Here is a 26534-nt window from a genome sequence, read left to right as displayed (position 1 = left end):
TAGCGTCTCTTTCACGCCCCCACACCACAGACTGACTATTGATCACATGCACACACACACACACACACACACACACACACACACACACATCACACACACACACACACACACACACACACACACACACACACACACATACCTTGCATTGGTCTATTGCTAGCAGGTATTTGATTACCACTAGATGTGGCAGTGGCTTTATTAGTTTGGCGGGTTGTGTCCTGATTGGGCGGTAGATCTGTCAGCGTGATGCCTCAGGGGAATGATTGGCCCTCAGGTGAGATAAGGCGTGCCTCTCCGGAAATTGAGTGAGCCCCCCCTCTTATCTGCAGGAAGACTGATACATAAAGTGCAGGTGATAAGGTGTGAGAGGCACAGGATGAAACGACAACGCGCGGCAGCACTTTGTGAATATTTCGGCTTGGGTTTGCCAGACAGCCCGACAAAGACAGAGTGGAATCTAATGTGGCTAAACATCTAAATGTACACATTTACAAGGAGGTCTTGATTAATGTCGTTGAGCGTTGTTGGCTCCAATGGGTGTTTTTTTTTAAATAGTATGCCAGAATGCAGCGCGAGCCTCTCAGCATAGACTTGTGTATATAATTAGTCAGGATGCGAATTGCTGCTAATGGAGAAATAATTCAAGTTGCAGCCAAATATGCCTGCTGGCTGTAAACACACCAGTGTGTGTGTGTGTGTGTGTGTGTGTGTGTGTGTGTGTGTGTGTGTGTGTGTGTGTGTGTGTGTGTGTGTGTGTGTGTGTGTGTGTGTGTGTGTGTGTGTGTGTGTGTGCGCGCGCGCGTGTGCGTGTGTGCGTGCGCGTGTGTGCGCGCGTGTTTTCCTATATGAGATTTCTGAACTTCTTATTTTGGTTTATCCTGAAATAAGATCTGAGGCCTAATTTAAAAAATGTCAACCATTTCACCAATGCACTTACAGTATTTACAGAATTATATAATCTGTTTTTTTAATTTTTCATGCAGCAGCAGCTTAAATCTCTCTCTCTCTATATGTATTCATGTATTCATTTTGGCTACAACTCTTTGATCATCAAACAGTTATCGTGAGCAGTGGGCTCGGCTACATTACGCATGGCTGTAGCAAAACAGAATTAGAGTTTGGTTAACAACTTCCATTAAAAACCTCAAAGAAAAAGAGAACTGCCTTGGCCATCTGCGAGAGAAAAAAATGGAGGGAAAGCTTTTTAGGAAATTTTAAATTGGGAAAATTGTAATTATTCTTTTTTTCTTCGCTGGCCATGTTTTCTGCCGTCCAGAAGCAATGGCAAAGAAATGCAATGGGCGCATCCTGGAAGACGCCAGAACCGAACGGCCTCCTCTTCTTCTGTGGAACACTGTGTGTGAACGTTTCGATTTTTGATTTCGTGGTCGCACCTTCTAGCTGGCTAACTGTTGCATGAGCTTATAGACTTTTGTAATATCTGGGAGGCATACAGTTATTGGAGCCGCTCCAGCTTTTGTATACACGATACATGACCGGAGCTAAATTACAGACAGAGATTTGACTGCAATTCTAGCTCATATCAACCTTTTTGGAACAAATTAAAAATGATTTTCGATGACGATGAGAAGCATCATGATGTTCCAGCAATATTGGGAAGTTTCATGTGGAAAGAGTTCTTCCTCTCCTGCTGTGCATGGCGAACGATACTGTAAATGTTTCTGATGGTTTGTTATCGGACTGAAAAAGTGGCTGAACACTCGGAGATCAAGAGCTCGTTTCATCTAAATATAGACGTAGATGTTACAAGGCAGCGTAAGAAAAACTTGCGCAGCATCACTCAGCATTCAACACACAAAGTGAAATACACACACACACACACACACACACACACACACACAGGCCTGGGAGCGCTTGTGGAAATGCATCTTCCCGACTTGAAAAATTTACATTTATACATATGCAAATTTACCTGAAGCGTTTGCCGTTGTTTGCTAATGAAATTTGTTTGGAGGGTAAACAACGGCCTCCACTCCTGTTGGATTAATTCAGCGGCTGAACTGTTTATTTTGATCTTTTAAATCCAATGTTTGAAAACCCTATTCAGCTCTTATCCCCCTTATGAAAAGATCCATAAGTCAATAAAAAGTAAATTGTACTGAGATGGACTCTCAAAACCAAAAGCAAACAGAAAAGCACCGATCCCACGAAGATGTGCTCACGCTGTGTTTATTCGAGATTAGCCCAAATTCAATCGGAGGCTTTACAGTGGTAATCAAGCGGCTGATAATGAATAACTGTGTTCTTCAGAGAGAGATGTGACGCTGCGGATGAAACGATCGCGGCTCAGCCGGTGAGCTAGACGGAGCTGCGGAGGGAAACGCCACTGGGCCTCACCGGGAGGATGATACCGGGGTGAAGCTCGGGCCAGCAGCCGAGGCGAGCCCTGGGACTTTTGAGACTGCGTGGTGAGCAGCATCTGACGGAACACGCTCAATGCTTCCTAACCTCTTTTCCGATGCTTCCTCATGTCTGGATTTTCTCTTTCTCACATAGAGTCTCAAATCCTTCTCAGGAGAGATTTCTCTTCCCCCCCCCCCCCTTTTTTTTATTCGTTAAAAGGGATATTCCTGATCATCTTTTCACTTTGGACTTTGTTCCATTTCTGTTTGTTCTCGTCTTCTTCTCGTCTCTGCGTTTGACATTCCCGTGTCCTCCACTGTGTATTGTTGCCAGGCGTTGAGCAGATGTTCCCCCGTAAAGCTGTGCGATATGACCAGAATCTCATATACCAATAGAGGTCATTTCATATCCAGATGTTGATCCATAGTTGTTTCTCATTGCTCTTTCCCTTTTCTTGCAAAGTTTCAACATCAGCCATTATCTCCTTCCAGCTTTCTGATTCTTTTTTTTTCTTCCCATATCGTGCGTCGCCGGACTTTTTTGCAAAATTTGAGCCTGGGGTTTGTTTTGAGCACTCGACTCCCGTGGCCCTCATCTGTCGACTCCCTCCGTACTGTTTGACATGATTCTCGTCTTCGCATCAGCGCTCGTCTTTTGGGTACGAGGCTCCTTGTTTTGTCCCGGCTATTCAGATATTACCACATCCCTTATCACGTTCACGTCTGTTTGAATTTGCTCCCCGCGTCCGCGCTGTGTCGAAGAACACCAAGCATTGTCAAAGAGAATAGTATGAACCGATAGAGGCTTTCCTAGTTTTTTATCATATTGCACAACCATAAACATGTTAATCTGTTTGTCGGAGAGACCAAAAAAAAAAAGTCTAAGCGCAGTTTTTAATTTAGAAGTGCACAGGGCTCGGCTTTGGCGCCATGGTGGCGTGGAGTGGGATGGGGGATCACTAGCATTCAACTGCTGGCCATTGGGCATTGTGAAAACATGCATTTTCACATTAATTTGGACCATTTATACCTTTTATATCATCATATTATGATTACAAAATGGCTACAAACAACACACTCACACATTACCGGGAAGAAAAGTGAGTAAAAATACGCTCAATGACAGCGTGAGCACTGCGTAATTTTGGCCAGTGATCGTTAAATAACTCATGTAGTGAATTGGTTTGAACTGCAATTTTTCTCATCCTCCCATAACCGATCTGACAAGCGTTTGGCTGTTTACCAAAGCGTCCACTCAGGCGGACGTCTGCAGACAGCTTCGCGGCCCCTAGAGTTACTGTAGCCAGTCGATGCCTCTCTTGCTCTCGCTCCTCTCACATCATTATTTTCTCGAACATTTTTGCAGACTTCAGCCTTTTTGGCTGTGACAGACGTAATATTATAATGTATTATTCATCCCGGCAGTGAAGGCGTCTGGAGATGCTCGGGACTTGTTGGCAGCCTTCGTGAATTTAGTTGGAGGTAATGTTTTCAGCCTTGTCCATTTTGCTTGGCTGTTTTTTTTTTTTGTCTTTTTTTTTTTACTTTTTCCCATAACGCAAGGATCTCGATGAAAATAAATCAAGTATATTGGGCGGACTGGAGAAGTGTGTGTAATTAGTTGCGGCTTGATGTCCTTGGCGGAGGAATGTGCTCGCCTGTGTGCCGTTCTAGTTTCATGGTTGTTGGTCGGTTTGATTTTAAATCGGCTAAAAATTGTTAAAGAAAGTGATAAAAAAAATCTCTGATTCTTCTTTTCGTGGAAATCCGTTGTTCGGTAGTTTTGTGCGTAGCCAATGTGGTAGCCTCTCTCTCCAGAGAAGTAGAGAATCATTTTTTTCTTTTCTGGGTTAACTTGGTCAAAAGAATGGCCGGGAAAACACAAAATAATACGACCTGCAGGATCATAACGGCAACAGACCCGTCGTCATGGTAACGGTATTGAACACACAGTTAAGAGTGTGGAATGGTCACGTAGCGTTTCGTTTTTTTCAGCCAGCAGAAAACTTTTTTGTTATTGAAGAAGGCTTTGTGCATCTTCAGTTGGAAAATATAAGGAACAATGTGGATCTTTCAAAAAACCCAAACTCCATTTTGAATCATGAGTTTAGATGGTAGGTGGGATATGCGGAGGCCAGAACTGTGGCTGCCAGTAAGAGAGAAACCATCTACGAGGACTTTGCTCGTAACTCCCACTGAGAATGAAAAGCAGAATCTCGCAGAAGACAAAGCAAATGTTCTTCTCCCTACAATAAACCACCTGCTAAAATAGTATTTCACTTCATCATTTGCCCTATATGTCTCTTTAAGTTGCTCACTCTCTCGGCCTTATTGTTTCTGTCCGCTATGAATCCTCGGTGGAGGAGTGTTATTTTTACGTTAACGCATTTTTATGTAAACAGATTTCCCACCAGTTACCCTGTGATCAAAATACGTGCAATATTATCTTCTACATTCCAAATAGATAGACTCGTTGCCCAAGAAGCCTTTTGAGTGAGCCACAAGGGAAGTGTGACTATCTACAGCAATGGAGATGCTCCGCTGGCAAGAGTGGTACAGCAATGGGACGGCTCTGTGTCCGTCAGAGAGTGTGGATGCACTGTTTTAGAGATTAATATACATTTTAAGCGCAAATCTTCTCCTTACAGTTATGATTTCAGGGACAAAAGGTTGATTTGTGTAAGAGTTATATAATAAATGTGGAGAAGATAACCATTTGATGACAGCAGGGGGATTTTTTTTGCATCCAAATTCCATTCTTCTTTAGTCAAATAAAAAACGCCACAGCAGTGTCTGGACACAAACTGGCATGTGGACTTGGTCTGTTTCCCAGCAAACGTGTTCCACAGCTTGATGCAAAACAACAACAGAAAAAGAGTCTAAAATAGCCTCATGCAGGTCTGTAAGTGAGCTTCAATAAGCCGCAATCCACCAAAAGCGATCACTATAAGCAGTTACATTACATTACATCCATTTAGCAGGCGCTTTTGTCCAAAGCGATATGGATGAAGATATTACTCTGGTATGAAGTCATCTGGGTTGGTAAGTGATTACCAAACGGTTTGCTGTCTGCTGCAGTGCGAACCAGTGTGTTTTAAAGTCAGGGGGCTGAACGCCGGCACTGATAACAGGAGGTGATGTTTCATGTTCCCAAGCCCAGTTCTTTTCCACTCACATCTCTATATCACCAACCCTGTCATAGAGTGACAGTTTTGTCGCGCTCAGTCAGTCATCACAGCCAGACCTCGCTCAGCTGGGGACCAGGAGATGGTTCGATCGGATGATATTCCTGGGCTCCATGCTTCGCACTCCTCGGCTCTCTCTCTCTCCGTCAGAGAGGAGAGCAGCCGCGTCTAGACAAAGTCATCACCGCCTGGCTGAGACGGGGCGGAGACGCTGATGAATCCCGACAAGGCCTGTGGGCTGCTCGCTTCACGAGCCCGCCGCCGCGAGGGCGATCTGATCACCTCTCGTCCGAGCGGGATTTACTGGCCCCTAGAATTGGAAGAAAAGTGCTCCTCGGTTTTACGATCTTTGAACCACCTTTTGAGCACTGTCACGTCCCCGGGGGCGGAAGAAGAAGAGGAATCATGACAAGAACCTCACCGCTCCTAAGTCCAATTGCTCAGCGCCGTGGCCGTGATGCTTTGGCTTTGGTGAGGAAATAAATGAATTCAGTGTAAATTCTTTGACGCCGAGCGTGGCCCCCTTAAACTCCCCGATCGAAATCATCTGTCACAGCGCCCCGAGTCAAACCATCGAGCTCGCAGTCCAACTGCTAAATTGCCAGTCTCTTTTTCGAAGTGTTCCTTCTGCATGATTTGCCGCGGAGCTGGGCGAAAAATACAAGTGTGGAGGACTGCACAGTTTCTGAGTCGCTTGTAGAAATAGACTGCACGTGTCAAAAGGTTTAAGGTTTTGTGCCGCTCTGAGCATCACAGAGAAAAGTACTCTGAGTACTACGGACTGTGAGCGAATCACAAGTTCTGTGATGCCTGTGTCGGAATCACACGGACATTGATGGAAATAGCAAAAAAAAATGAAAAAGTGCCTTTATTTGATTAGTTTTAGAAACTATTTGGTTCTTAAAGTTAACAAATGTAGGAAAATCATGAAAATTACATGTGGGAATTATTTTTTCATTTCCAACATGTGAACGGATTGTATGAACGAGTTAGTTAAAATATGAAACCTTGCCCACCATCCTGTGGACTGGTTTCTGTGTAAAAGGACCAAGGACAAAGGATGTGAAATTTCTTTTCTGGTCCATTTCCTGTTCACTTTTTAAAAACGACCCGGAGAAAGGAATATTCGGTGCCTGGCGACAAGTCAGGCAGATCTTAACTGAACATTACACGTTGGTTTATCCTCTCTGGTGTCACAAAGTGAACTTGTGGACAATTAACCGATTTTGTGTGCATGAATTAGCCAAGATTGCAACTGAACCCTCGTATCTCATGAGCACAGTTGGAAACAAAATGAAAAAGATTTGTCTTCTTGTTCTGAGATATTAACCGGAGGACTCACTGCATGAGCGTAATGACAAAACTACCAGAGTACATGAGGCGGGCTCCAGACACAACACACCTCTGTTTCTTTTCTCCTTTTTTTTTTTGTCATTGCTCCGGGAAAATCACAGCACTTGGCATGCATACACGTTACCATGGTTTCCAAATCTTGCATAACGTAATTCGCTGTTTGCTCTTCGCAGCATAATCGGTTCAATTCTCTGTGGGCATTTGTTGAATGTCATCTTTGTTTTGATTTGATTTTTTTCTTCAAGATAAACTGTTATGATTGCAGATGTTTGTCTTATTATGGATTATACATCACAGCTTCCTTCACGGGTATATCATCATGATCGTGGGAGGTATTTTGTGGTTGTGTTGCATCGTGACTTAGTTAAGTTACTTTAGTTTAATCACGCATGCGATGTACGTTTCGGGAGCCGTGCTGTAGATTATGTGCAATTCATACAAATCTGATTTTCCTCTTGAGATTTAAAACAGGAATTAGAGCTTGATAAAATCATGGTTCAGTGAAGAAAGCTGCAGATAATGATGAATAATTGATTTCCTGCTGGCGGTTGTAGAGAACTTTTTCAGCATCAGAAGTAAAAATGTAAATGTGATTAGTTTGGTCATTTCATTTTGGGGGCTTTTTTTTACCACATTACAAACATAACTCCTCAATCCCTTCTCAGTGGCGGACGCGTCCCGTCCCTACCTGCCCTAATCTGAAAAGTCACTAAGGCGCCGGAGGCCGATTACACCGCTAATGCGCACCGTGATGGATGGCAGGGATGTTCAGCAGTAGCTCTTTTTTCATGGATTTACTGAAAGCAATTAAATTTTACATGGCACGTCAGACTTTTCCCGTAGGTGGCTGCAGTTCGAGTGAACCGGGAAACCATCCGTCAATCCCGCCTGACAGCTACATCCACCCCGCGCAAGTGAACTCCTGACAGGAGAACAAGCTCTGCAGTCGACACTCGACCTGAAGCTGGAGCTGAGTTGAATTGTTATATTTTCTTTTGCAGCGGAATACGATGTACAGTACAGTCACACGGCAGCATGACGGGTCTCTGTGCTGATTTGAAGCGGCAGGTTTAGTTTCACAGTAAACCTCGATCGGAGCGCGCTCAGATCGTTGCCATCTACAGTTGGTTTGTCGTGCGCTAAATGCGATGGGACGGGCGCTCCGGGGGACTGATCAGATCTGCCGGCGTCGGCCTGCTTCTAATAACCGCAGGGCGAGATGGAAGAGTTAGGTTTCAATCTAGTTGTGGTCAGTGGAGCTTCATTGCGCGGTGTGCAGAGGGATCTTTGCCCGTCTGCACTTTGAAGCAGCGCTGTCGCTATGCTGTATACTGTGCCTCAGTAATGAGTCATTCTAATAAACACAATGTGATGTGCAGCAAGTAACGTGTGGGAGGAGTTCGGGCATTTTTTGACTCGACAATTTACCCTGTTCTGTTGCAACAGAGTTTATTTTTCAGTGAATGTGACATATCAATATTGAATGTTAAGGTCTTTGGGGTTGGTCCATCAGAATCAAATGGCGACATCTTTACAGTCCATGACTAAAAACAGACCAGAACACAGTGCAAATACGTCCCAATGTCCATCACTCTCCCGAGCACTCTGTGGCTTCCCTGAAAAGACTTGAGATGTAAAAGCTACAGATTGTACATTTCTGTATTGCGACGGATTTCTGAGCACACGTTTATCACTTGTGGGAGTTGATTCACAGGCATGAGTTGCTACTCAAACGCATGCTACAGTATGTGAGAGAAGTCTTGCCGGGTGCAGGCGTGAAGTTTCTGTAGACGGATGAATGTCTGAAGCAAGAAGTTTGTGTCGCCAATACCAGATGCATCGGCGAAACTGGACAGATGAGATGTTACCCAGTTAACAGTTGTATTGCCATCGTGAACTGATAATAAATCTGCATAATAAGCCTATGAAGTCAAGGTGGTCACATACCATTAGATTATATGTTTCGTTTATGAGTTTCTCCCTATCGGACAAATATATCTGAACCTTGGCTCGTCTGTCCTAACCCTTGTTGCGTCTTCTCTATCTGTCTCCAAGAATGTCAGTGCATTCTCTATGAGACATTTTTTTTTTATACCTTCCTCATGTTGCAATCTATTTGGCCCCCGAAACTTGGGTCCTTCAGATTCTGCGATAAAACAAGAAAAGGGAACTCAATTATGTGGCATCGTACTCTGCCTACTGTGTCATCCTGGGTGAGAAATTCCTAAATAATATGACAATGCCTACTATGTCAAATAGAATAAAACAGAATGGATCTAAACCATAAAAATACTTACACCAGTTCTCAGTGTCACTGCTCTTAAGCACCATGTGGTGCAACAAAGGTGCCAATCGGTTTTAACGTTAGAGCAGAATATGACGTCTTGATATTCGTCTCTGCAGTTTTATTTTTCCATCGCTTGTCTCCTCACCACATATTTCTCTCCGACTCCCACTCTCACTTATCAGCTCGCTGTTCTCCCTGGGAAAATGCCATGTCATTGTTTGTGACAATTAGAAGCTATGATGAAACGCAGTGAAAAAGAAGAAAAAAAAGATGATGGAAATGAAAGCGGTGGCAGCGACTCTCTTGAGTGCAGGAGATAATTCCTCTTCGGCGTGGTTGTTGTCTCAGCTGGTTTGCTCTGGACCAGAGGGAGTTAGGATAATAAATCCGATAAGATTAGAGAAATATTCTACTTTTGAGGGCAAATTTAGCTTTTGAACTAAGTGCTGTTAAAAATGCAACAATGAATATAAATAATAAATATAAATAAATCGGCCGATATATTTAATAAAAAAATGTATCCCTAAGGTGTCGTTATCAAACCCTTTTGACAAAGAAATGAAATTCTGGCTTGATATCTTACAGTTGTCCATAAACGTTAGTGAAAGTAACTATAAATGGAAAAAAAAACCACAAATACAACCGAACATATAGAAGTTGAATAAGACAGTAAATATGGATTTTTGTACGCAAATTGGAAACAAATGCAATTTTTATTTAAATAACGGTAATTTATGTCTGTTTTGCGAGTTATGTTTATTTTACCACTGAGGGCCACAAAGCCTCAATCGACCCTGATCGATCCCTGCTCTCTGCAGAGCATTAATTCAATGATAAAATGAATCACTTCCGTCACGTATCAAAAAGCAAATATATGGGGATTTTCTTCGTCATTGAAGAAATCAATTATTTTAAAATTAAAAATAAACATAGCATCCTGTACTCCAGAAACATGCGATGAGCATTTTTTACAATTCTCTGACAATTTACAGGCAAATTTAATTGATTAATCTGAAAAAATAATAACGAACAACTTACTTGATACAATGCTTGTCCGTTGCAACCCTAACAGGAACAACTGCAGCTGCCACCACCAGACCCAGAATCCTCTAGTCCACCTTCCTTTGGACGTTTTAATGGGAACGAGTGACTGAGAGGAGACATAGGACATGTCAGAGCACTTGACTCTTACAGCTGATGTGGCTTGGGATCCACCAGAACTCTTTTACTGACTTTTCCTGCCCGGTACTCAGGATCAAATGCTCAATAGATGGTGGATAGGTCCAAATGCTGTGATTGTGATGAATATGATGCTGTGCTCATTATCTTCGTGCAGAATAAATAACAGCAGATGTGGGGGTTTTTTGGCACACCCCGGCTGTGTCGGCTCATTATTTTTTTAGTCCTGACTTTGTTGCAGGTATACGCGCAGACAGAAAGTTAAATTAACCATCATCGAGTCTTTGAAATATGAAAGTGTGTAAAATATAAATGACGACCTGCAGCCGTGGGACGGTCGGCTTCCATCAGCAACAGACGTGTAGCGTGAAAGTTGCAAAGGTCATCGTTTGGTGCGCGTCTGTGATCGCCAGACAACGGTCGCTGACGCTCGTCTTGTCCTGTCTCCGCAGAGTGATCTGCCGTGGAATCCTGAGAGGGCGGAAGTCTCCCGACAGGAGACAAGATGGCGTCCAACAACACCCTGCGCAGCTACTCCATCATCCCATGTTTCATCTTTGTAGAGGTGAGAGACTCTGTGCGCGTGCGTGTGCGTGTGCGTGTGTGTGTGTGTGTGGCAATTCAACTGTTGGCAAATTACCTCTTCTGGTAAATTATACACAGCTAAGCAGAGCGTAAAGTGTTGGAATGAATAAAAACTAAGTGTGTGTGTGTGTGTGTGTGTGTGTGTGTGTGTGTGTGTGTGTGTGTGTGTGTGTGTGTGTGTGTGTGTGTGTGTGTGTGTGTGTGTGTGTGTGTGTGTGTGTGTGTGTGTGTGTGTGTGTGTGTGTTACTCCTCCATATTTAATTACCATGTCAGCTGAAAGTCCTTAATCAGAGCGATGTCTCTGGACGCTTTGCCTGAGCCGTCTCAGATGAGTCTACTCTCACACTCTTCTCTCTCTCTCTGCCGCTGGCTTTATCTCACGCCTTCTTTTTGACCGACCTCTGTGTCTCGCTCATATTTTCTGACAAACCCTCCATGATTAGAGTTATTAATATTTTTACGACGATAATGCGTCCTATAGGATGAGTGTGTTCTGCGATATAGTTTTTGTGTGTGTGTGACACAGTATTTATTGGGTAAGTCACATTATTGCTCTTGCACTTCTTTCCACATGTGAGACATTAACACAAGAAGCCTCCCACTTATTGATTAGACATATATCAATAATTTATAATGGAGCTGTGTGTCATTAAGCAAGACCAGATGCCACCAGTTTTGTAATATTTTAATTTCACAGAAAATCTTCTGTTTGACTTGATTTATATTTGCACCTGACCTCTGCTGCAGCTCACCACTTTAGCCAGGGAAATCATAGATAGTATAACTAAGAAACATAGGGGGAAATTCATTTTATAAGATCTGATAATTGTTTTTCTCTTCAAAACCAACATTGTTGTTTTTTTTCTTACCCTTGCCCTTCTTCTAATCCATTTAATCTCAAGATTTTAGCCAGTTTTTTTGTCAAGTTCAGGTCAAATCCCTCTCTAAAGGGTCACTTCAACAATTTCACACATAAAGTTCATGTAGTTCAGGCACATTGTTTGCAGAAAGTATGTGTTTGAAATTTGGGGCATGAAAATAGACAGGGAGAGGCTTAAGAAATATGTGTTGCATTATGGGAAATGTAGGACAGTGTTTTGGGGGGTTTGTCATATAAAAGCAAAGGACACTTTGTTGTGTTTATTCACAGCACCTTTATGGAATCGAATACAAAATTGCTGGAGTGCAGCTTGATTATGGCTAAAATAAAGGTTACATGTTGATATTGACAAAGAACTTTTATGATATTGACATGTATCTTACAATATGTAGACATAAACAGTTATTTTTAGTCACGTTTAACATCATCATCATGAAATTTGTCTGTAAAATGAAAACATGATATCAATGAAAGTTGATGAATAATAATATTGAATTGTCACCCGGCCCTGTTATTTGTTGTAATCTGATTTTTCTTTAATGAGAAATCAGAAAAATAATGTTAAGAAACAAAATACTGATGAACGAAATTGTATATGTTCATACCTTTTTATTTTTCATCTTTCATCACATTCAAACACACCGAGCCGTGTACATTTTCTCCGGCGGAGCGTGAAGAGCGCTCCCGAGAGAAACAAAGTAATCGCCCGATGAGTTGTGAGCCTTCCTTTGATTTTCCATTGCTCTATTTTCACGGGCTCCCCCTCTTTTTCATGCGGTCCCCAAAGGCATCGTATCCATCTCCCCGCCTCACTCTCCCTGTCCTTGGTTTTTTTTCTGTTACTCCCCCCTTTTTTTGATGTCTCTGTCACATCCTCACAGTCTAACAGTTCCCTCACCCCTCCTTCTCTCCTTTCAAACCTGCTTCCTCACTCGGTCTCTGCCGTCATCCTTTTCCCCATTTCACACGCTTCTCCTCCCCTTCCACCTTCTCTAGCTGTATCACTCCATCTTTCCCTGCTCCTTTGTCTCTTCCTCTCTCTTTTTTTTTTCTTCCTGTCTTTCTCTTACTCACCCTGCCTGTCACGAACAGAGCGATGTAAAAGGGGGCCGTGGTGTCACATGGCCCGAAACACAGCGTCCTGACTGGAGCAGCTCGGCCGCGCGGCTCAGTGCCAGAGGCGAGTCTCACATGGAGGATGTTTATTTAGGGTGATTTGTTTGTTAAGTCTCGCAACTTGTTGCTTCTCCTTCCCTCCGTTACTTCGCCCGCCGGAGCCTCATCTGCGTCTGCCGTTCGCCATCAGTAACCATGGGATGGAAAACAGGCCTGTGAGACGAAAGGGGGTAAAAATAAGGATGGGATGGGAGAGGACACGGGAGGAGAAGAGAGAAGAGGATGAGATGGGGACGATGGTATAACAGTGTGGAAATCAAGGCCGAGCTGAGAGAACAGAGAGATCCTGTACTTCTCCCTGTTTGAGATTATGTAATACACAGAACCCGAGGCTTTCATTAATCTTAACTATAATCACCTTGACATTTCAGGTGTTGTGTACGAAAAAAAATACAAAAAAAAGAGCTCGCCTGTGTTCTCGTCAACTGTGGAAAAGAACGAACCAATCTCCTTTTTTTTTTTATAACGTTTCTGAAAATTACCTCTGTCGACCTCAGAGATGATTTTTTTGCTCCTTATTTTTCTCACCCGTTCTCCTCCGGCGTGATGCTGTAATAATGCTCGAGGCTGTCGTTATTTCAACAACGCGACTAATCCCACTGGGATTGTTTTTCGTTTTGGTGCCGCTCCGTCTCCTTCTCTTCCCTCAGCTGCACTGACGCAATGTGATTTTTACTTGGGGGGCCGAAAATAAGAAAGGGAATCACGTGTTGCGTGTATTTTTGGAAGAGCACACGGCTTAATTAAGGTGGCTTTAGTTTAGACATGAGACGTGTTCTAAACGTGACCTATGGTCTGAATCGTTTCATCATCACGTCAACGTCTTGGAGCAAATATCCCTGATTTTCTGAGTGACATCATGTCGCCGCAAGGTTGACTAGGTCAGCAGTGTGGTTTCTAACTTTTATCCTCCTGTAAATGATATGCAGAGAGGAGAGAGACGCACCGGGCTGTGATTCCCTGCTGGATTAATATGCCACACATGGACGTGTGTTAACACTGATGTTGCCCCCGGAAAAATAAGCACAAAAGCCTCCGAGAAGCTGGCCCCTCAGTTCTCAGACGGACCTCACATCGAGCGGATGACCCCTCTTGAAAACCCCCCGAGTGGCACAAGATGCCGTACTTGACATACTAATGAGCCTGGATGAGGACAGGCGCTGTCTTTGATATGGCTGGAAGTTTTTTTTTCTTTTAATTTTGTCTGTTTTAAGCCTTTATAATATGGTGGTTTGTAATTTTATTCATTTATTCTCAGTAAAGACCGCGAAAGACAAATCCTTTTTTTTTTTTGGGCCCGTACTCACAGTATAACGGCCTAATACTCATCATGTCTGTGCAGACTGTCATTAATCCAGGTCGTAGTTATCCGGAAGGGCTTGGAATCAGGAGCAACTGCACTTGGGCTTAGATTCTTGACGATGAGCGGCGAAACCGCTTCCAAGTCCAGTGGCTCTCGATTTTTAGACACAAATGCCCTATAAGTAACTGAATTATGTGGCAGCAGTAAATTCTCATCCGCTCCTCCGACCGGATATTCTTTCCCCCAGAAAGGCGCCGAGAAATATGGCCTGTCACAAACCTAACCGAGGTATAAATGGCTGCACCAAAAGGTGAATTGCACCGCTCCGAAAGGGCGGGGGGGGAGGCTAATGGCGTGCCGCAGAAAACTTTGTGTAACCGTTTTTTTTTTTTTTCCCGACGGCCGCTCCCGCCGGTCCGCCCTTCACACGGCTAATGCGCCGTGACTCAGCTGTCTGTGAAGTGAATATAACGGAGCCACAAGTCATGCCAAAGCGGAGAAAGAGGACACTTGTCCAGGTGCGGAACTGTCAATGAAAAAGGCCAGCTCGCGGAGCGCTCGGCCTCCGGGGGGTCGACTGCAGCTAACTTTCCTGGTGCACTTTGACACCTTTTGTCAGGAGGTCATTATAGGGGCTGACCCGCACGGCCGAGTCAGGCCTGTTGCAGACGACAGGAACAGTCGAGAGAAGACGTAAGATGAGGCAGAACAAGTTCAAATCTCCCTGTGGCCGGAAGACTCTCCTCATCGCGTCCAATGGTTCACCGCTTGTCCAGGATTCACGGTGTGGAGAAGAAGAAGAAGAAGAAGAAGAAGGAGGGAGGACGAGGTGGTAGGGGGGAGTGAGAGAGGAAATATGTGAGCTTTATAGAACTTCCTTCATGGGGCGTCTTGATCTTCTGCACCAGCTCAGTACTTCATAACCTTACATTTTGAATCCGGTGAATGACCAGAAACTGTGATGCTCCTTTAAATGAGCTCGAGTAAAAGCTTTGGTCTTTTTTATTTTTTAAATTCCATATGCAAAAGGTCAGAGTAAATGAAATCCCAGTGATAATAATAATGTGAACCCCCCCCCCCCCCCCCCGCCCCTCTCGTTATGTCCAATCCCTTTCCAGGGCTTTCCTTGTAAACCTGACATCCTCAGGTTTGTGAAGTGGTTACATGGAGAAGTGAAGGAATTTGCATATTAAAAAAACCTGCAGATAATTTTGTTGCAGGATTACCCTGCTTAAACTTGTTTGTGGAACAACATGAAAACATGAAATTAGCCCATATCTGTCTGTCACATGGATACTCTACTGTGTGTGTGTGTGTGTGTGTGTGTGTGTGTGGACAAGCTGCTTAAAGATAGAGGAGCGAGAGGATTTAAGTGGCTTTATTTTGCCCGTCGCTGTTAGTTATGAGTAAAAAAACGTGATGTGACATGGGTACCCGTGCGCAGCCAACTATTATGGTTCCTCATGAGTCAAAGAGTTGGCATAGTAACAAAAAAGCATGCGCACACACAAACACACACACACACACACGCACAACGCACACACACACACACACACACACACACACACCTACCTGCGAATCACCACGTTGCCATCTGCCACCGGACCAGATCTGCCAACGTTTCTCTCTAGTTCTCAGTTGCTTTCTTGCCTTCGCTGTCGTGAGTCCCTCTGGCCATATTGTCCAGTCTGGCTCACGCATCACCTTCCATCATTTTTTTTCTCCATTTATTTATTTTTCACTAGTAAAAGTTATGGACAGGATACCTTGTTGATAATCAGTAAAGTAGCATGCATTATGTTTTCACTTCTATCCAAGTCTCTGCCTCAGAAAAATCCACTCGGAATCATATACGGGCCACAATGTGCTGTAGCTCGTGAAGAGAGGAAAAATTGCCTTACAAGCGTTTTGCCGATGGCCTGATGCTTTTAGAAAGAGTCCAACAACTGTGAGCAAAAGCACATTTGCTCTAATGTGCAGAGTTCACACATGATTAGCAGCTGACGCACACTTCTTTTTTTAATAATGAATGTCATGGTTATAATATTTACTGCATACATACATGTATTTGTGATATCCTTCACTTTAGATCGCACCACCGTACAATGTGTATGCTGATTGATTGATTGATGACCATCGATTACACTGACGTTCAATCTTCATGTGTTAATGTGTGTCTATTCATTTAAAAGGGACAGTGCACTTTAATCAACATGCGTACTTGTTTCCAACATGTAAAATGTGCCAGATTTACAGTAGCCATGCAGGCTAGTCTTCATCTGCAGTCCCACGGAAGGTCCATGGTAAAATTCTTACCAATAAAATTTAGACAAACGCACATTGTGTCCCCACAACTTGTGTCCCCTGACACAGCAAACAGTCTTCAGTGTCTCTCAAACACTCTGACATGCAGCTTGTCAAGTGGAGCCATTGTTTACGTAGCTTCTCATGTACAGTAGCTCTTTTTTTTTCCTGAAGCGTCCTATGACTATGAAGTATTGACAGTGCCTGCTGAAGTTTATTGAAAGAGTCGGGTACCAAAAAAAAGAAGCCGCCAAACAAATCAGGCTGGAATATTTCAATAAGAATCTGGTCCAAAGTTTCTATTCTGGCATGTGAACACTGCATTTTTAATAGTCACCATGTTTGGTTTCTTTGTTGCGATTAATATTGTGCCCTAAAAGACTCAACAGGCTTTGCACAAACCTCCATGTGTACATTCGTGTTGTCCCTCTGAAACAACACTGATCCCATTGCAGTGCCACAGTGACACCTGGTGTTGGAGAGAAGCACTGCAACGACCATTTTTAACGAATCACAGGGAACCAGTTCACAAATCACCTCAATATGATCTTTTAGCAAATCCATACTTAATGCAGAAGGCAGTCTTTTTCCGGCAAAGAAGGGTGAAACAATGATCAGACACGATTACACCTGACCTATTTATCCCTTTCTGAGTTTATCCATTCCTGTAGGATAAATTATTATTCTATCATTTCTCCCCTTCTCCTTCATGGAAACTTTTCACTGTGATCATAGTGAGCTGAGTCTCTGCTACTCTATGTGACTAATGTTTAAATTAATTTGCAATACTTTTGCCTCACTCAGATACCCTTATTCATCCACATCCGCAGGCCTTTCTTTTTTCTTAAGCAGTCTCAGAAGCATTAAAATATGAAAACCTCTCCCCCCTGCCCTTTGATAAAAAAAAATGAAACCAACCCAGCATAGTGTCAGCAGGTTGGCAAGAGTCTCCGTATTATTGGCGCATTAGTGGCTGAGTGATATGCAGATGATTTCCACAGCCTTGCTGAGCAATGTCTCACATTTTCTTTTTCCAGCGGTGGTTCGTCATCGGTGACGAAAGAGACCATATACAAAAAAAGAAAAAAGAAAAAAAAACAAGATCGCCTGCAGCCAATTCTGGGGAGTGAAAGGAGGCCAGAGACAAAAGATTATTTTAGACGGATAAAAGGATGAGAGGGTGAGGGAGGAAAGGAGGTGGTAAGTGATGGCGGTGGTGGGTGCTTGTTCACGATCAGGAGGGTTAGGATGAGACATAGAGAAAGAGAGAGAGAGAGAGAAAGAGAGAAGGAGAAGTGGTTTTTAGAGGATTTATGCAGTTGTTCTGAATGAAAACCTGTCAGACACATTCGAGCTGACAGAGGGAGCGGAGTGACGTTCAGAGATCTGCCACGAAGAACATCTCCTTTTATCCTGCAACTGACTCAAGCTGACGGAGACGTCCATCTGTGCACTGGATATTCAACTGACGACAACTCTCTCTTTTATCCTCCTTCCTCTTTCTCCTCTCCCTCAACTTCCTCCGCTCTCGCTCGCTCCCGCCATGTTCTTCTTCCAGCTCGTCATCATGTCCGGCACGGTGCTGCTGGCCTACTACATGGAGTGCACGGACCTGTTCAGCGTGCACGTGCAGGGTTTCTTCTGTAATGATGCCGAGCTGATGAAGCCGTACCCCGGCAACGAGGAGTCCAGCTTCGTCCCCCCGCTCATCCTGTACTGCGTCGTGGCTGCCGCCCCCACCGCTGTGGTGAGTAAAAACCCATTTCATTCTTGTGTTTCACACGAGTGTTTAAAACCGCCGACGACTCCGATTATTGTGCCGCATGCTGGAGTGTATGAGGCATACTGTTTACAGCTTTTTCACATCTGACACGCATATTATCTCTTTACTATTTGCTTCTATTATACTATCTCTTCGGGTCTTCGTTTACGATGAATGAATGCTTTTAACGTTTCTAACAATGTTTGCAGAAACTATGGATGGACATGTCATGACAAGCTGTCTTAATGAAGATCACAATTCTTTTTTTTAAAGTCTATTTCCTGTCTCTTCAAGGCCCCCCCACCTCCCGATGAAGCCCCGTCTCCTGTGATTGGCCAGCTGGCCCACTCTGTTGCGATTGATCGATCGCTTCCAGCGCTTGTCGGAAGTTCTCTCGCTCTCGCTTTACCCGGCTTTCTTTGTGGGGTGTGCTAGACTAGCCGCTAGGCGTGCCTTATGCGATTTGGTTATGGAAGTCGTTCCAGGGGCTCCAGTCTATTCCGTCGGGGAGAGGAGCTCCCTTTACCGCAGACTTTGGGCCTTTTTTAAAAACTTTGCAGACCTTTTACATACACAAAAACCTATATAACACACTAGAGGAAAAGCACAATATGTCTCATTCAAAGACAAGTGTGAAAATATGGATCCACACACCAAATTGTACGCATAAATATCAGCCCACTATCAGCCCTCCAAAATCCGAGATCGGAGACTTATTGAAATTAACCGCCTCTTAATCCGCACCGGCGCTAAGGTGTAATCGGTTCTTCCCGCCTCCCCTGCGGTTGTAATAGCTCCGTGTCAGCCCGCATACAGTACACAGTAGGTGCCTCAACACAAGTATAGCCCTCACTGATATTATTAATTACCCGTCTTACTTTACCTGCTGCGACAAATCAAAAATATCTACAGTGAAAAAAGATCCTATAGAAGTCATTGTCTGAACATGTCATTACTTGTCGTAGCTGGTTATTAATGAAGGTGCGTGACGGCTTCCGATAAATATAGGTCAGTGTGGCTCCACATGCAGCTGTGATGCCTCACACAGAAGTGGCAACATTCAGCCACCAGGTGTCAGTCACGCTCCGTGCTTTCTGGACTCGTTCCCTCCGGCCCGGCAAACCAGACCAGGCACCATCATATGCATCATATCTCCAGGGTCTGTTCATTATGAAACCCTATATGTCAATTTATTTTACGAATCCCTCCTGAGGAGCTTTTTTTTTGCATGTGCATGTTTAATATAATGACTCGCTGTTGCTCATTTCTCTGTCCTCTTGGTTCAAGTCTGATTTAGGAGAAGTCGGGCTCCGGCGGGCCTCGGTACGTTTTCAAATCATGCGGCGCAAACATGTAAAAGGGTGTTGGAGTGTGTGAACACAGCATTTCAGACGCGATGTGCTCACTGTAGCAGTGGCTTTGATTCCGATGCACCACGTCATCGCAGGAGTGGAGGTGTTGAGAAAATAAAATAGCTGAAGATACCGTATTGCACAGGTGGCTCGACCCTGACTAAAGTATCCAAGCAGAAATATTACGCTGCACCATGTTTGTTATCTCATTTATGTTCATTATAATTTGATGAATCAATCGAACAGTTTTGCAACTGCTATAATATGCAATGATTCACATTTTGACTTATTTGTGTTTTCGGATCCACTATAGTTTACCAAGGAGAAGACTCACACTTGAAGAGTGCGAGTCCATGAGACCACTGATCTTGTGGAGCCTCTTGCTCTTTCCTGTGGCAACAAAGCCGATGCACGAACCCGCTCCAACACCGAGTCAAGTAACGCTTGTGTGCTGTTTTAATCCGGCACACGGAAATTCCCTTTTCCACATCCTGTATATTTTCTTTATATAATTATAATCTGTTGTTTGATGTGCTCACCTTGAGTTTGACCCAGTGCGAGTAAAGACACATGTGAATGGACAAAACATAATCAAAATGAAGGAAACTGGTTCGACGGCACTTATGCAGCAACACATGCTGTGAATAAAGAAAGTGCAGCCGATGTAGTTGTTGAGATGGTTGTGGCTCCTCATGACGTGTTAGCCTGTACACTACTACAGTACACTATATAGTAATGTATAGAAGATCTCAGCGTTAACATCCCCGTAGGCTTTTAGCGCTGTGTTGTATTGTACGGTATGCGTTCCACTTACACATCCCAGCTTTTACCCCCCCTCTCCAAACCGACGGCTCACGATTTCAAGAGGCCCTTCATCAGAGACGTGATTGTTCAAGACGCCTGGCTCCTGGACGCGCGCCACTCGTCCATCTGTAATGAGATGAGCTATCGCCGGTCTGATGTCTCTTTGTGCCTCCTGGTTTACTTGTTTATTATCTGGGACACTTTGTTCTGTGCCGTCAGGCTCCAAACGCTGAGTGCTGCCATCTGAATTATCGCCGCTTTTATTGGAGAAATAAAATCACATCCTGTACCGAAGCTGGTGTTTACTCCTTGTAACTAATTGGCTAAGGAGATGTGCACCTGGTTGGTGCGTCGGTGGGTTGCACAACTTTACACGCGTGCACACAATGTGAAATACTAAAATGAAGAGGAATAAATTGGTTTCAAATTTTGTAAGAGTCCTCTGATTGGGCAGGAAATGTGACATATACTATTATACTATTATTTAGACTTTTTGGGCTCAGATAACTTCAAAAAATTATTAAATACAAACATCGAAACAAACTTGATCTTGATAAACAAATAATATGTAGATAAAATTATTGATTATTTGACTATCAGACAATTTTCCAACTTTTCATGACGTTCTGCTTTTTCTTTATATAACAATAGGGCTGCAACTAACGACTATTTTCATTGACGATTAATCCGTCCATTTGTTTGGTCCATATGCCATAAAATTGGTGAAAAAATGTCAACCGTGTTTCCCGAAATCTCAAGATGATGTCTTCTTTTGTCATTGAGGAGCAAAGAAACCAGAAAAAATTCACATTTCATTCACATGAAATCAGAGAATTTTGACTGACCTTTAATCGATAATCAAAATAGTTGCCGACAAATTTGGTAGTCTGTTGCAGCATTGTACAACGTTGATGTTCTTTTGTCTCATATGGTGACGGATTCGTTTTTTTTGTGTGCAGTTTTGCATAAAACTACATCAAAATTCCACGTTAATAAGATGAATTGCTGTCTGTCAATATCCTGCTCCTCCCTGATCACACACGGCTCCTCGGAGTGTGCTGTGTCAGCGCTTGTTTTTTAAGTTTTGTTAAACACTGCTGATCTTTTCTCTCTCTCTCTCTCTCTCTCTCTCTCTCTCTCTCTCTCTCTCTCTCTCCATCATTGGTATTTAGGTGGCCTTTGTATTTCAAAGTCCCTTTTATCCGTCGCCATGCTATCCCAAACTTTTTTTTAATTGTGCCCTTTGAGAGTGCTGTGTCAGGTGCTCAAGCTACGCTGCACACTCGATACTGTAAATCGCTCGGTCCTCCGCATGCGCGTCATAAACCGGAGGGGTTTACGACCAATCGGAATTAATGGTGTCAAGGCTGGGCTGTTTGGCCAATTAGCAGAGAGGCAGTAATTTACTGTATGCGGTGTTCCACATGGCCGGACCATTGGGGAGGCTGCGGAGGTTAGAGGGGTCGTTCTCGTGCAACGGTCTATAAACCATCCCCTCGCCCCTCGGAGCCAAGGTAATGAAAGCGTGATGTTTCTCCTCTCGGGTGTGGGCCCAACAGAAACAACCTGCTGACTTATGTTAGGGACTGGGCAGTAACCACGGTGACTAAAGGAGATGCTCAAGGTAAACTTCCCGTCAAAGCTGAGCGATATCAAAAGCGCCGAGGTGAATGGGAAACCTGCAACTCCAGTTCATTTCTTTTTCACCATAATTCCTCTGCATATCGGCTGCATTATGAAGTAGATTAGTTAGAAAATGTACTCACCCTGTAGAAACAAAGCAGCATTAGTGGTCTTTTGGTGCCATGTATTTAGGCATTCTATGATAGTAGGTAAAAAAAAAAAAAAAAATCACTCTTTTAGCTCTGGTTTTGGTCTCTACACACTCATGTGGCAAGCATGTGTAAATGTTCGCTCTCCATTGTCCTTGCTAGTCGCTAAGTTTTTCTTTTCGCAGCGTGATCCTGTCAGCCGTCATAGATGCCATCGATAGAGCGAGTCAATCAAACAGTGAAGTTGTGTGGGCGGGACCAAGACAATGAGCCGCACGACACTTTAGACGCCCCATAAATCCGAGGGCAGCAGCAGAGTGTGGTGACCTCTGCGGGTACACCACTACAAGTGACACCTTCCATATTACACACAATCATATCATTTAATTTAATCTCTATGAAAATAGGTATAATAGCAGTATGGTTTGTTGAGCAACTACTCAATCGCAGAATTGATTAATTGATACTCATCAAGAAAACATATTCATCTTTTCCGTCATCTCAATATGAATTGGGGCGAGGGGTTTGAAGGGGCACATCATTTGTCACAATCACAGAAAGATAAATCAATATGATAAGTAATATTTGCAGCCCTTTTTCTTACTTTTTTTCCTCCTTTAAAATCGAAGGGCACGATTTGTAAAATGACTGCTCGAATGGTGAATGGATTACTTAGTTCTTTATGAAAGCCATGAAATATAGGGACCGGAGAAAGAAATTAATCATTCCTTCCAGAGGGACTTTTTTTGGTGGGGGCGATATTTTGAGGGCTTGCTTTAGCTGGCTACGGCTAAATACTCAACTTGAACTACAAAGATTTGTTTTTCATGCAATTTGAGAAAAAATCCTCAAACAATACAAACGGCTTGTAAACCGCAACAATCAGCACAATGTGTGGTTGGGTTGTTTTTTCTGTTCTTCCCCCAACTGCCTCAGGCTGCACAAGTTGATTGTTTTCCGATCAAGACTCCTCAGCTGTTTTGCGGCGAGCACGTCGGAACCAAACCCGCACCGTGAGTCATTTATGGTCCCCCCCCCCCACGGGGCACAGCAGTCAAATTTAATGCGAGTTAAAATTGCATTGAAATAAAACCGGTTCTCGGAAATACTCTGGGCTGTTACCGTCATCTTCTGTCCCCCGGCGAAGTGTTTTAGGAACTTTCGAGTGTGTTGTCGACCTGAGCTCCCATTAATCTGTTACACTGGGGAGTAGGCCGAGATAGGACCCGAAACCAGACGTCTGCTCTTTTTGTTTCATGTCAAGCAAACGGAGAAATTAGGAGCCCCGTGAAAGATTTGCGTGTTCTTTCCTGAGCGTTGAGTTGTTTAACCTTTTCATTTTTTCCTCTGCCCAGACATGACCGTGTCCGATTGAATTCCCGGTGTTTTCGCTCCGTTTTTCTTGTATTTTACGTTGTGCACATGGCTGTTTTCATGACATTTGTATAAAGGAGGGTGGCGGGTCACACGGGTTGGAATAAGAAGACGGCAGTGAGTCAGCGGTGAGTAACCTTTTCCGGGCAGAAGCCGACTCCGGTGAGACAGCCACCTCGAGGCGAGACGCTTAAAAAGAAAACATGTCGCCCGCATCGTTTTCGGGGAAAAGTACCAGGAGAAGAGCGGATCAACGACGGAGTTTTAAAAAAAAAAAGTCATTCAAGGACTCGCCTTTAAACCAGGGGCGGCAAAAACTTTCCCGCTCCTGACCTCCGAAGCAACGGCTCCGGGAGACTTGTGACCTGCGTGCACGTCATGTCGCCGTGTGTGCTGCGGGGTAAACTGACCCGCTGTAACCGATGCTGTCACCAATCTGTCACAAGGCACCTCAGAGGTCACGTGGCGACAGAGAGAATCGGAAGGCCGATGACGTGTATATTTTTCAATATTGCTTAAATCATTTTAAAACCGCCGTGTCTCACGATCGCTCGGGGGCGGGGGGGGTCTCGACCCCAAACCAGGACTCACGGGCCAGTAGTGAAATGTGTGTTGGCACTCTCGCGCTGGCGATCTGTTTTGATTGGCCTTCGTAAGATGCATTTTGATTTGTCACAACCAACTGCTCAGCCTCGGCAAACCGCATGCCACACGTCGCCCGCCTGTTTCAGGCCTTCTGAAAGGAGAGGGGCCCTTTTCTGGTCTGCGTTGCCTTTGGAAGACCGATGTTTCGGGGTCATTACACATCAAACGATGGATTCCTCCGTCGTGAGGCATTTGACGATCGCCCGTGACTCACCGTTTGCGTGCTCTGCGTCGCTCGTCGTCACCGGGGAAGACAATCTCAATTCAGCCTCCCCCGTGCTGACAAATCCAGACAAGACTGAATCCAGTGCGAAAGCTTTCAAACATTCACACCCAGTTTATGCGAGCGCTGTCTTCTTAATTTGATGTTCAGCAAACATCACAACGGCGGCTGCTCCCGCTGCTTGTGGCCACAGAGAACAGGTTGGAGGGTTCACGAGAGCTGGTTTGATGATGGAAAGAAATGAAAAAGATAATCAATTCACAAGGGATGGAACAAAAGCAAGACTTTTGTCACCTGTCCTGAGGCTCAAAACTCTTTTGTGAACACAAACAGACCACGGGTACTAAACCAGATGTGTATACACATACAGTGTGCACTTACTATACGCACACACACGCTCCCTCATAGACACATATGGCAGCCGGCGACGAGTTTCATTCTGCTTGTCCAGCAGCAGCTTTTCCATTAGACCTGATGTAATGTCACACACTATAATGGAACCTGAAGAAAGACACAAATGTCCCCTCTGCTCTGTAATGGGGCGCCCAACTTCTTCATCGTTCCCTCTGACTGTCATTTTTTTTTTATTTGTCTTTCTTTCTCGATCTCCTGGGTTAGATTTTCATCGGAGAGGTCTCCATGTATGTGATGAAGTCGACGAGGGAAGCTCTGCTGGCCCAGGAGAAAACCATCGTGACGGGGGACTGCTGTTACCTCAACCCCCTCGTCCGCCGCATCATACGCTTCATAGGTAAGATGGTCATCAACGTCACGTCACGTATCATCAGGGCCTTTGTTTTCATTACGCATTGTATTGTGTTGTCAAATGGACAAGAAAAGAAGTAAAACAAGCGATTTCTGTCAATTTTCTTCACCACAGAAGTGAGAAAAGGCAGCATTTAAATGGTCTTGATTAAGAAAACATGATCAACATCCCATGGTCATGGGATATGCTGACCATTTAAATTAAGAAAATAGCAAAACTGTAATAAGGTTTGGAAGTTATGATAAATCTTTTTTTTTCATCAGGATTATTGAATAATAATTGTAAACTTTCTTTGAAAAAAAAAGTGATAAACTCTGTTCACAGCAGAAAATTCCTAGTGAAACTAAATCAGGGTCTTTTAGAATATAAAATATTCCAACATCATTACTAAACATATGCCGCCGCTTTCAGTCTTTTGAAATGCTCCGTTTCAGCTCTTGGACCTGCCTCCCAACACAGGCCCAGTCTGCTCTGATTGGTCAGCTGGTCCTCTCTGTCATGGACCGGCAGCTGCTAAAAACGTGTGTCGAATATGTCACGCCCCCGTAGCCGCGGCAACAATGGCGCTGGTTCAACCTCCGGCCAAACTAGCAGGAAAGCATACGAGGCAGTGATTCTTTAACTTCGGAGACCTTGCGTGCACGAAAAGCTAAAAGACACACTGAAGGGAAAAAGGGGAAAACATGAAAATCGCAATATGGGCACTTTAAGTTTTTCTGCTGCCTGAGTACAAAAGTCGCCCATGCGCATAGGTTAACAGCTCAGTAAGCATCTGCAAAATCATAACTGTCCCTGTGACTTTCACACAGTCTTTCGGCGAGCGTTTAGGAAGCAGCGGGCTGCATATCAGGGCCGACAGTTGACTGTGGGCGACGCCAGTCACCTGTGACTGCAATTCAAACAGTCACCCGGATGATTCAGGGCTTCATGAGCTGGCGTGTAAGATTAGTTTTTGTTCCCATTTGAAACATTTGGCATTTTTTTTACCCCTAAGGAGAAATGACCTGAGAATGACACGATATATTAAATATCATTTTTTATTTTCCAGTTGGTGTCAGAGACAGGTGGATGCGGGACAGTGAAGGATGAAATGACAGAGAAGAAGATTTGATGAATAAATAAATTGGACGAGTGTGCGGATGGCGGCAGCATATTTTAAAGACACGCGGATATTTTTTTTTTTGCATTTTTACTCTTCGGTATCTCAGCACAGCTGCCCT

The 26534-nt window shown here is 44.0% G+C and overlaps 1 protein-coding gene across 11 annotated transcripts in view; it reads left to right on the top strand.

Annotated features, from left to right (window-relative positions):
* Nucleotides 1-26534, top strand: part of plppr1 (phospholipid phosphatase related 1) — a 50297-nt gene that overhangs the window by 14662 nt on the left and 9101 nt on the right. For 7 of the 11 annotated variants that reach the window (XM_035608528.2, XM_035608526.2, XM_035608527.2 and 4 more), the window contains 4 exons: nt 2272-2429; nt 10820-10932; nt 18175-18363; nt 25167-25299. In XM_035608528.2, the coding sequence (XP_035464421.1) occupies nt 10873-10932; nt 18175-18363; nt 25167-25299 (382 nt within the window). In that variant the 5' untranslated portion in view covers nt 2272-2429; nt 10820-10872. The remainder of the gene's footprint in view (nt 1-2271; nt 2430-10819; nt 10933-18174; nt 18364-25166; nt 25300-26534) is intronic. The other 4 variants (XM_035608531.2, XM_035608530.2, XM_035608532.2 and 1 more) reach the window with 1 other exon arrangement.

Source organism: Scophthalmus maximus, chromosome 20, assembly GCF_022379125.1.
Source record: "Scophthalmus maximus strain ysfricsl-2021 chromosome 20, ASM2237912v1, whole genome shotgun sequence".
Taxonomy (NCBI): Eukaryota; Metazoa; Chordata; class Actinopteri; order Pleuronectiformes; family Scophthalmidae; genus Scophthalmus; species Scophthalmus maximus.
Note: the sequence above shows the minus strand (reverse complement) of the source record. Positions and strands in the feature narration are given on the sequence as shown.